Genomic DNA, 12,328 nt, shown 5'->3' with positions numbered 1-12,328 from the left:
GTTTAAGTGTTTAATTCGGCTAAGGGGATCTTTCCGCTTGTGAATTGCGAAACACAATGTCGTTAACCTGGCTAATATGCCTGTTGAGTTCTAAGGATAATGAAATTAGGTTATTGCAAAGCGGTAAAACCCTAAGGCTGTGCCTGGAACTGGGATTTGTTAAGGGGAAGGGAAAAGACAGGAAAATACAATAAAGGGATTGAATGTAAATTTATTTATATTCTGGTTTGAGGGAGAAGTTAAGAAGTGATTCATGCTTGTCAGGAAAATCATTTTTCTATTTGGTTGTATATATGTGAACACTGGCTATAACTTGATTTCCACAAGGCTTTCTTACAATTCGACATCCTAGTTCCAAGCATAGCAATAGCATTATCTGCTGTCTTTGTACCTCTATCAATTTAATATGGAATGACGGTCCACCCTTTAACATTGGTGGTCTGGGAACTGAATTTCGCTAGTTTTTCATATATTGTTTATAGCAGCTTTATGATTTTTCCGTTTCAGGACTCTCTTTTGTCTGCTGCTGCACTTTTGTCTGCAGTTTTCTTGGTCGTTGCTTGAACTCAGAATGATTTCTATATGTCATTTTGGTAGTAAATGGTAACAGCCAATAAGGATAGTACTTGCTTAAAAAAGAAGAAGAAGAAGATGATATCAACTGTGGAATGTGAAAACGCATTGTTACTTCCATTTTTACATGTGATTTCATTTTTTGTCCAGTCCTAGAATAAGTTGCTTGTTAGATGATAATATTTGGCAATACAGACACAAAGATTATAATATGCACTGACAGATGTAATATGAAGACAAAGTAAATCCTTCTGTTTGTTTATCGTACAGTTGCTCTACTACAGTAATCTGCTTTCTTAGCCATGCTAATGGTTTCCTCATGTCTTGTTGGAGTTAATCTTACCGGCTTTAACAGGGAGAATCATTTTGGTAACTTTAACCCCGTTTGGGCTCTCACTCGAATCGGAACTTTTATGTGTTGGTAGGCTTTTGACTCAATTGTTTAGTCTACCTATCGGGTGCCAATTAAAAAAAAAATGTTTTCGCATTGGCTCATCATCTGCAGCTTGCTGAGTTGAGAATGATAATAATTTCTACCTCTCCCCCCTTGCCTTTCACTGACGCTTGACCCAAAAAAGTGAATGAATTTGTGTTGCCTTTGCTAAGGTGGTCCTGCTCCTGAAATGGGTTTTTACTCATGCAGGAAGTAAAAAACAAGCATGCAATTCTGACTGACTTACACAAATCCACTTTTGATCAAGGAACAAAAAGACTTGAGAGCATAGTTGCTGCTATTCTTGTTTTTGTTCAAATAGCATCTCCGTTACCTTTAGGCTTAGCTGCTTGGAGTTCTTGGTCTATTTCTCCCGCTGAAGCAGTGCTTTATTCCCCAGATACAAAAGTTCCTAGAACAGGGGAACTAGCTTTGAGACGGGCTATCCCTGCAAACTCAAATATGAAAGCTATACAGGTCCTTGATGAAACTATTTTTATTTAGCAGAAAATATTATTTATTTCATTCCAGTGTTAGGAGAGTAATGATTTTGCATACTTTGTTTTAGGATTCTCTAGAGGACATCTCATACTTGCTGAGGATTCCACAGAGAAAACCCTACGGGACAATGGAGGGTAATGTGAAGAAAGCCCTAAAGGTATCTCTTTACTCCTAATTTGTAGCACAGGGTGGGGAAGCTGGTTGAAGACTAATGAACAAATTAATCTAACTGAACTGGGAGTCTTGGGACATTAGCATTACTTGAAATTAGTCAAATATATATCATTATTTTTTTAATTTATTCAAATGTATATTATTGGTTCCATTTCAAAGCCTTGGCAGCTGAATTTGTAATTCTAAAGTTTAAATGTGTCCCTGGTTCTTATGTCTTAGTCCTTTTTGTAGAGTTAGGTGAACAGTGTATTTTTTCTAGTTGCTGTCATATTATATCCTGTTCTACTCACCATAGTAGGCTAAATTAATGTGTTTAATTAATTTGATATTGGTAATTATAATATATATTGTTAATTTTTGTTTTTCATTTAATCAATATAATATTATCAATAAGTCTGCTGTTTTATTTTTGACTTACTGGAAGAAGATATCGTGATTAGAATGTGTGGAAAGTTCATGGTACTGTATCATTTAGTCAGTCATGATCCGAAAGGATAGAAAAGGAAATTTATATTCAGCAGTTATCCTGATTATGTTCAGTTCCTTAGTTTCTAGATTATTTGTGCAATGCAGTGGCCACATTCTTTTATACCATGTCTTCATGTTTGTCCATTCTTTTTTGTTCTTCCCTTATGCTATACAAATCAATTGAAATATTAGTTCTGAATTATTTGTTTCATCTCTCTCTGTTTCCCTTTCAGATTGTGATGGATGACAAAGAATCCATCTTAGCTAGCATACCAGCTGATTTTAAGGAAAAGGGTTCAGAGTTGTATGCATCTCTTATAGATGGGCAGGTAATTTGCAAAAGAGATTTAACTCTTTTGTGCTAAAAAGGATAGTAGCTTGTTTACACCTCCCCCCATCTCCTCCCCCCCCCCCCCCCCCCCCCCCCCCCCCAAAAAAAGAAAAAAAAGAAAAGAAAAAGAAAGGATATTAGCTTGGATTTTATATCCAGCCTGACTTCCTGAACTTGTAGACACTAATTTCATTATCCAAATCCAATTGCTTTTCTGGATAAGTAGATCAACTAATGAATTTTACCATCCAGTGGTGTTTCAAAGAAAAAGAGTTGGGAGAATCTGTTGTGACATTTCCAAAATCAAGGTCATTAAATTTAGATACCCTTTTTAGCTTTTTGGAGCCACTACCTGGGAATTAGGAAGCAGACCAACCTTAATTTTTCCAAAGTAAGTCAAATTCTTAAAAGATATAGCTTGCTATTTTTATAACCATATGGAGACAAAGTTTAAATTAGAGCATAAAACCATATTTTTCCTGTTAATATTCATCAAAAGATAAGATACAGCTCAGTTTTAGCACACATTGGTTTTATCTAATAAATGGCAATATAAAATGTCATATCATGCTGTTGGTAACATCTTCTATATAGGAATTCCACTTCCACAATTTGCTCATTTTCAGTGAAGTTAATTGAGGAGTTTCTTTGGTCATGAAGCTACCAGAGTGACAATAGATTTCTTTTTTGGTTGGCCAGGGTGGATTGCGAACCCTTCTTGATTGTATAAAGGATAAGGATCCAGACAAAGTATCAGTAGGTCTGGCATCTTCACTTGATACTGTTGCACAACTGGAGCTATTACAGGTTACTGTAATTACCCACTGACAATTGCATAATTGCAGCAATGTGATTTGTGAAACATGACTGAAAGAATTGCATGAGGGGACCGAATCACTGCTTCTCTTACAGTTTCTCTAATTAAGACTAAAAAATATTAACAAAGTGGTAAACTTTACATAGATGAATATTTAGTTTATGTTTTTTTGTTTTCATGGCTAAATGAGTTACAAGGATACAAATGGACAAGGATGAAATTGACGGTTTTATCTCAACAGGCCCCAGGATTGTCATTTTTGCTTCCACAACAATACCTAAAATATCCAAGGTAAGGATTCTCATTAGTTCCCACAAATACTTAAATTCAAAAATAATGAAGGGATTAGATTCTCTGCAATAGTTAAACCTACGGTTCCTTCTGTTTTATATGTTTTTAAATTCTTTTAGATGACAATTGACAAGGCATTAATGTAATAGTGTATGGGTGTTTTGCCCACAGAGTACCCCATTTATGTGATTGTAAGAAGTTATAAGGGACTTGATACCTTGACCACACATTTATGGTTGATGACACAGAGGATAATGTGTACATGTGTGTGTGTGCACATGCATGAGAGCAAGCCAGGCAATGGTTATTATTATTGGTATTATGTTTTCTATTAAACACTTTTTATTTGTATGCTAGAAGAATGCTTCAAGAAACAGCTCATATATATGTGTGTATTCTTTTTACTGGTAATATCATTTTTTTTTATATTAGGGCTGTAAATGTAGAAAGAACTTTTGAATTAGGTTCCTTTTGGGACCAGTTTCTGCCGAAAAAATCTTGCAAAAACATAACTTAAAATAACAGGAAAAAAATTGGACTTTAAGAAAACACAGGAGTGCTTGGTAACTGCTTAAAAGAAACCAGCTTTTTCTTAGCTATCTTGCAGCATCACATCATAAAAAAATGATAACAATATTTCTAGAAACAAAAATGTTGTCATATGGAACGAATATAAATAAATTTTGGAATATTTCTTGTCTCATTAGTTATGTGGAAAAAAGCCAAAGCAGCATCACTTTTGTTGCTCTCTGCCTTCTGAACTTTTTTTTTGGTTTAGACTTTTTTCTTTTGATGGTCCAGAACCATTTTTGCCATATTTCGCATAGCAGTGGTAATAGGGATATATTTCCTTTTTTAATTTTAGAGATTAGATTTAGATTAGGTTTTATCTTGTTTTATTTTAATTTATCATAGTTGTTTAGATAATACAATTATATTTTATTTAGGAATAGGATAGAGTTGTATTTGATTTAGATATTTGAATCATAGTTTTATTTGACTGCTATCTTTTTGGGTAGGTTTATCTTTTCATTGCCTATAAATAGGCAACATAATGTATTGAGAAATTCAGCTTTTGATGATTAAATGGTTTTGGTTTCCCCTCTTCGAGCTTTCTCTTCTCTCTTGGCTCTTCTTTTCTTTTACATTTTCTCTTTGTTTCTCTTCATCAGCTTCTTCTTTTCTTCTTCTTATTCTTCTTCCCCATTTCTTTCTTTTCTCTCTACTTTCTGCAATTTTCCCCTGTTGTCCCACATCAAGTAGCCATTTCAGTCCACATTTGGTTAGCAAGCTCAATTTAATTTTTTTTTAAAAGATAAAGTGAAATAAGAAAAAGAGGTAAAGACCATCAGCTTCATTGTATTGCCAAAAAGATTTGCAGCCATGTTTCCGGAAAGGCTTTAGGGAAAAATAAGTTGTATCAAACATGTTGATTGGAATAGAAAACCAAACTCTAATGTTTTCTGAAGTTGAAAACCAATCTCTAAGGCTTTAGGGATGGAAGATTGGTATCAAACTGCAAGCCATATTTACTGAAATAAGAAAAAGAGAGAAAACCAATCTCAAATGTTATTAAATTCTAATGGAGGGAAAGGATTGGAAAGGCTTAACTAAAAAACTGAAAGATGGAGTAGACTGACCGTCAGCGAGTTGTGTGAGGTGTATCAGCAGTGTGATTTTAGTTCTTAGATAAGAGCCATAGATGTTTTTGTAATGGAATGGAAGGCTGAAAACATAGACATTGTAGCACACACAAGAAGCCAAGAATGGAAGCACTAATTTACTGAAGCAAGAAGTCCTACATGAGTTTCAACTTTGAGCCCTGGATAATTTTGCTGCCTTTGATTTATAGATTGCCTGAGAAAGTGAGAAGTGAGAATTGATTTGAGCTTTAACTCACGTGAGAAGTGAGAATTGAGAATTGATTTGAGATTTAGCAAGATGTAGTGAGTTGTCCAGCTTCTATTATTTGGGTTTGGCTATTGGGTAATGAACTATGTACAGTGAGCTAAGCAGATAATTGGGTTGTGGGTGTCGGTTTTGGGAAGGACATTAATGTAATTAAGTATTATATAGATGAGTTGGGGTGAGGTGGGGATTGAGTCAGGGCACTGCAGAGCATACAGGTACCAATTCCGCCCATCCCCAATTAAATTGGCCTGGGAATCCCCAATATATGCCCCAAATTATCAACAAGAATTGAAGATGTCCCAATTTGGGCGGCACTTTATTGCCATCCTTGCATATATAGTTTGTCTATTTCTAGGTTACCTGAGAGCAAAAACTATGGTGATATAAGCTACAGAATCACTTTTCGTGCACTGGGGATGCCTTTAATGGTTCTATATGTATTCATATATGGTGTGTCTCTAATTGTTTATGAAGATTGAAAAGTTTGTTATGTCTTAATGGGACTTGGAATTATTCCTTTGTATTTCTATAAGAGTTAAAACAGATTTATCTCTTCTTTGAGCAACAAAGTCATAATACTTCAATACTTGGCTTTGTAACCATACTTCAATTTTTGGAGAGACATAATATATGGGATATCTCTCATTTTGATTAACATTTTGCATTTAACACAGGCACTCCCTCTTTCATATACAGGACATATTAATGTTTTACTAAACTCCTTAGGCTCACAGGGAGAGGAATGGTAGAATTTGCAGTTGAGAAAGGTGATGGTTCAATGTTCTCTCCAGAAGCTGGTGGTGAACCAAGAAAAATTGCCACAATTCAGGTATTGCTAAGCTTCTGTTCTTTTATGTCAAACTCATTCCATCGTTTTGTGAAGGTGGTCCAGGTGTTTGTCAAGGAAGTTTTTTCTTGTAGATACTTATACATTAAGCGCTATCATTTTGGCATTTCCTAGTTTTCTCAGCACATGGCGCACTTAGGCATGCTATGTGGGACCAATGGAGCTGGATGGAAAAGGAATTGGGGAAAAGAAAATCAATTTTATTCAAGCTCAATCTTGTTTTATGGATTACACCCATCAGCCAAATTCATAAGCTAAAAATCCTTAAACAACTAGACTTTCTCAAAATAATCCTTTGTCTTTTTATGATGCAAAATAATCTTATTTAAGATACTTATCGAATACTTCTTAACAAGATTCTTAAGATGCTCACCTAGGCACCACGACAGAGCATGGCAATGATAAAAAATGATAAAAGCAGTTTGACTGGATAATATGCTGATAGAAAAATGAAAATGTATAGGAGAATAAAGCATTTTATGCTTAACAAAACTATTCAATGTGATCCTTATATCAAAGAAGATGCTTGATAAATAAAGAAAGAGTACTCTAGTGCCTATTTGCAAGAATAGGGAAGATACTCAAAGCTGTCAAAGTTACAGGCGATTATGTGATAGGGATATTTTATTTTGAATTTGATTTTAAAATAAGATTTAGATTAGGTTTCATCTTGTGTTATCTTGTCCTGTTTTGATTTATCTTTAGTTGGTTAGATATTTGAATTTTATTTGCAGTTATATTTGAGAGATTAGTGTTATCTTTTTGTGGCAAAAAACAAAATCTTTCTTATTGTTTGAATGTGTACATAGACAATATTTATACACATAGGTCTACCTAATTAAGGAGATTCCACCTCTCTATCAATTCCTAAAAATCTGAGATTCCTATGAATCAAGAATCATAAATAGTAAATATACAATTTCCTAACTCTACATAGCTATTCTATAAATAAAAAATAAATTTACTGATCTACAACGCTCTTCCTCAAGCTGGTGAATATATGTTTTTCATTTTCTGTTTGCTTATTGTGAGAAAATAATTAGGAGAGAAAAAACCTAAGAGACCTGCCTCTCTTAGCTTGTTATTTATAATAAGTATAATGAGTCTTAAACTTATGTGCTTAATCTAATTACAAATAAAACACACATATAATAATTATAATATATACTAATAATTCTAACACTTGTAATCTCTTGAAATCTTGAGGTAGGTAGTCCCTTAGTTAGAACATCTACTAGCTGATCACTTGATGGCATGTAAGGAGTGCTGATCTAGTCACTGTCTAGTGTTACTTATTTATTTATTTATTTTACGAAGTGCCTATCACTTCGATGTGTTTAGTGTGATCATGTTGCACTAGATTATGTGCAATATTAATGGCAAATTTATTATCACAATAGAGTTCATAGGTCATTCCTTTCTGACTTTGAGATCATCAAGGATTATCTTCAGCCACAGAAGTTCACAAACTCCATGTTCTATAGCTCTTTCAGCCTCAACACTTGATCTTGTAAACATTATCTGTTTCTTACTCCTCCATATCACTAGATTGCCTCCAAGGAAGGTAGAGTAGCCTGATGTGAATCTTCTATCTACCATAGACCCGACATAGTCTCAGAGCTGGCTTAAGGGTTGGTGGGGCCCTAGGTGGCAGGCGGTAGCAGTGCAACTGACTGTAGTTCTCTCTCTCGTCGTCTTGCGCGAGCACTAAGTAGCGTCACCACCGCCTGACCAATGATCGTGCGTTTGTCGTCTCTTGCTCTTGGTCTCCTTCCTCTTGCCAACGACTGCATCTCCTTGTTCTTCAATCTTCACAAAATCTTTGCCCTAAAATATTTGGCTATGTACACTGTTGCCTGTTGGAGCCCCTAGATCAATTAGAAACCAGCAGAATTCGATTTCAGAGAAGTCATGGAATCTGATATTCTATGATTTATTTCAAATTAGATGTCTACGGTTATTTCATCCAATTAAAAATAGAATTATTATCTGAAATAAAGAAGAAAGTAAGTTATTAATATCATTGATTACTGTAAATAAGTACCTCCTTTTATAAATTTAAATATTTTTAAAAATACAAAATTTTCTCTCTTCACATCCTATTCAAGAGTCACGTTATGTGAAATTTACACCATGCATGTTAGTGGTTATTTTGTTAATAACCATATATTGTGAGTATTGAAGATTTTTTATTTTGGAACGTCCAAAAATGTGTGATACAATCTTGATCCTGAATCTATTAAGATATGTAAATAATATATATTTTCACAATGTATATCTAACATTATTTATATTGTTATCAAAACCATCTTACTTGTACCTAATTCTTGAAAAGGTTTTATGATTATTTTTTAACTATATTATCTATGTGGGAGTCACTATTGTTAGAATCGTGTGATTTGTGATGTGAATCGCACAATTCGACTTGATTCAATGAGAAATCGAGTCGAATCTATAGGGTGAATCAATAATCCCTTAGAATCGACCATGAATTGAAAGAATTGGCAAAGAATCGGGCTAATCGGACGAATCACAAGACTGCTTGTAGTGACCTGACTATCCAAGCTAAATTCATTATACAAACCTTCCGACTATGTGGCTTCCTTGATTGCATAACAAAGATGAGCTATGAAACATTAGAACCTGAAACGTCGGGAGCTGAAAACCAAACAGAGAAGGATAAAACGTTGTTGTTGCATACGAACATGATGCCATTAGTTGAAACGTTAGAAGAAGCAAAGGCAAGAGCCGTGACTGCGAGACTTCAAGCTCTGTAACTTCTGTTCAAGCCTTCAAGGTGCATTCACTGCATTGCTTTCTTCTTCTTCTTTTCTTTATCCAAGATCATACGACTATACGAGTCTTAAAGAAGAAGATTGCTTTGCTTAAAACCAGTTGAGACTCAGGTGTGGGTGTTGCTTACTACCAGCTGCTTTTATTGACTTTGGGTTGTCACTGCCACTGGTTAAAAGCAAGCTTACTACCAAGCTACCAGCTGGTAGTTGCTTTTGTTGACTGTGGGGTTGTCACCCGTGAAGCAGAAGCAAGCTTACTACCTACCAGCTACTTTTGGTGACTAACCTCTGGCAACCTATTGTATTTCTTATTGTTTTATTTTGTTTTTTTCGATTTTTCCTTGCTCTGCAGTGCTACGTCTCTTGTTTCCTTTGATTTTTTCTATTTCTGTTATGTTTTGTTTCAGTTTCCTAATCCAATTTATCTTCAAATTTGTTCTGTTTCTTTTAATTTTCAACTAATTTATATATTTTCAATTTTATTTCTTTTTATATGGTGAAACTTTTAGTTTTCAACTAGTTTATATTATCTCCAGTTTTATTTTCTTTTATGGTGTTTTACTATTTTCTATTTCAAAAGTTTGACCTTATGTTGTTTTTCAATGTTAGAAGAAGAATATTGCTTTCTTTCTCATGGCGTTAAGATCAAACAAGGGATCTACAACAACAGAGAGTAATGATCCTATTTGGGAATATTTCTCTCGGATTAATGGAAATAGAATGAACTTAAAGTGTAATTATTGTGGACTTGAAATATGGGGAAGGATAAATCGAATGAAACACCATTTTGCGAGTGATCATGATAATGTGGCTCCTTGTACACAATGCCCGGATAATGTGAGGGAACTTTGTATTCAGATCTTAGGAGAGTTAGAAAGACAAAAGGTGAATGAAAAAGAATGTTTCCAAGAAGAAGAGAAAGAAGTTCAAATGGTAGGAGGAAAAAGAAAAACTAGTATGGATGCCTTTGTCACTAAAGGTAAAGGGAAAGAAAAACAACAAACTTTAAATGCAGTGGTTAAGAAAAGGGAGCCCGTTGTTCATAGCATTTATAGATTTTTGTATGGACATGCAATGCCTTTTGTTTTAGTCAAAAGTTCCCTTTTTGCTTCAATGATGGAAGCCGTTGGTGACTATGGCAAGGGTTTAAAACTTCCTAGTTATCATGAGGCTAGAGTTACATTTTTGAAGAAGGAAGTTGACAATGTAAACTCAATGCTAGAGAAGTATAAAAAGGAGTGGAAAAGGACCGGTTGTACTTTTATGTCGAATGGGTGAACGGATAGGAAAAGTAGGTCTCTGTCATGTACCTAGGAGTATAGGAGGGTCAATGCTGTAATAAGAATATAATAAAGGGGGTAATCTTGTAATAGGTTTATAATAACTGTTAGGATATATTGTTAGCAAGTGGTTAGGCTATTAGAAGGCAATGACGCCTATATAAGGCTGCTGTTAGGAGTTTGTGGTATGCTTGAATTGAAGAATGAATTTCAAACTCTATTCTCTCTCTTAATTCTCTCTCTCGGTTCTTCTTCTCTTTCCTCCCCATTTCTCTCTGTTTCAGTTCTAAATCTCCCTCCCTTTCTGCTTTTTCTTTCCTAAATCCCTCCAAATTCTTATCACAACCCTAGCCAAACCCTAGGGCTGTGACAGTCTCTTACAAAATTTTTGGTGAATCATCCAAGTGGAATAGTTTTTCTTAAATCTATTGACACTTCAGATGTTATACAAGATGCACAAAAGTTATTTGAGTTGCTTGATTCATTGGTGAAAGAAATTGGGGAGGAAAATGTTGTTCAAGTGGTGACTGATAGTGCTTTAGCCTATGTAGCTACGAGTGACTTGTTGATGGAGAAAAGGAAAAAATTATTTTGGTCTCCTTGTGCAGCACATTGCATTGATTTGATCTCGCATGATATAGGTGGGTTGCCTATTTTCACAGATACAATAAAGAAGGCCAAAAAAGTCTGTGTATATATTTATAGACATGCTTGGGTCCTTACCATGTTTAGGAAGTTCTCTAAGAAGAGAGAGTTGAAGAGGTCGGGAGTTACAAGGTTTGCCACATCATTTCTTACATTGAGGAGCTTTGAGGAAAACAAGATTCCTCTTAGTGCTATGTTTGCATCAGAAGAGTGGGCTAAAAGTCATTATGCTTCTAAGGTGGATCAATTATAGTGGGAGCAATCTTGTTATCCGATGACAAGTTTTGGAATTCGGTCAAGTATTGCTTGAAGTGTGTAAGTCCACTTGTTAAAGTTTTAAGACTTGTTGATGGAGATGTGAAACCGACAATGTGATACATATATGAAGCGATGGATAGGGCAAAGGAGCAAATTGCACAAAATTTCAACCATCAAAAGATAAAGTATGAGCGCATTTGGAACATTATTGATACAAGATGAGATTTGCAACTTTATAGGCCACTCCATGTAGTAGGATATTTTCTTAATCCCAAGTGAGTTTCTAAAATCATATTTCCAATTTCCTATAACCAACAATTCCTTGTATATGCTTTATTGTTTCTTACTTGTATGCATTTTTTCAAGGTTTCAATATGATGAATCTTTTAATGCGGATATGGAAGTTAAAGTTGGTTTGTTCAAGACAATAGAAAAGATGTATCCGGATATTGAAACAAGACTCAAAATGGATGAGCAATTAGAAAAGTTTAAAAAATGAGAAGGATTGTTTGGCATGAGCATGGCTACTTTAACAAGAGACAAGAAGCAACTGGGTATTATTTTGATTTAAATTTTTATTTTCAAATTTCAATTGCTAGCTCTTTCAAACTAATTAGACTAATTAGTTTTCTATTTTTCTATCTTAGCTTTATGGTGGGAAAGATATGGGGAAGAATGCAAAGAGTTACAAAACCTTTCATATGAGTCTTGAGTCTCACATGTAGTGCATGTAGTGCTATGGGATGTGAAAGAAATTAGAGCACATTTGAGCATGTCCATTCCAAAAAGAGAAATCGTTTGGAACAACAAAGATTAAATGCTCTTGTCTTTGCGAAGTATAACATTCAACTTGAAATGAGGCAAGCCAACAAGGAGAAAAGAGATCAAAATTATGATCCTATTTGTTTGAGTGATATGGAGTCCGATGATGAATGGATCACCGAACAAGAAAACCCTTGTTTACCCGAGGATAATTCATGGATGGATGCTAATGAATGATTTGA

General features: G+C 34.7%; 1 protein-coding gene across 3 annotated transcripts in view; it reads left to right on the top strand.

Moving 5' to 3' along the window:
- LOC127811575 (peptidyl-prolyl cis-trans isomerase CYP37, chloroplastic) overlaps window positions 1-12,328 on the top strand; it is a 42,717-nt gene that overhangs the window by 356 nt on the left and 30,033 nt on the right. For 2 of the 3 annotated variants that reach the window (XM_052351556.1, XM_052351557.1), the window contains exons 2-7: window positions 1,217-1,483; window positions 1,575-1,664; window positions 2,383-2,478; window positions 3,180-3,287; window positions 3,539-3,588; window positions 6,226-6,328. In XM_052351556.1, the coding sequence (XP_052207516.1) occupies window positions 1,217-1,483; window positions 1,575-1,664; window positions 2,383-2,478; window positions 3,180-3,287; window positions 3,539-3,588; window positions 6,226-6,328 (714 nt within the window). The remainder of the gene's footprint in view (window positions 1-1,216; window positions 1,484-1,574; window positions 1,665-2,382; window positions 2,479-3,179; window positions 3,288-3,538; window positions 3,589-6,225; window positions 6,329-12,328) is intronic. The other variant, XM_052351558.1, reaches the window with a different exon arrangement.

The sequence above is a fragment of the Diospyros lotus genome, chromosome 10, assembly GCF_014633365.1.
Source record: "Diospyros lotus cultivar Yz01 chromosome 10, ASM1463336v1, whole genome shotgun sequence".
Lineage (NCBI taxonomy): Eukaryota > Viridiplantae > Streptophyta > Magnoliopsida > Ericales > Ebenaceae > Diospyros > Diospyros lotus.
The sequence above is the reverse complement of the archived record's forward strand: the minus strand, read 5'-3'. Positions and strand labels throughout refer to the sequence as shown.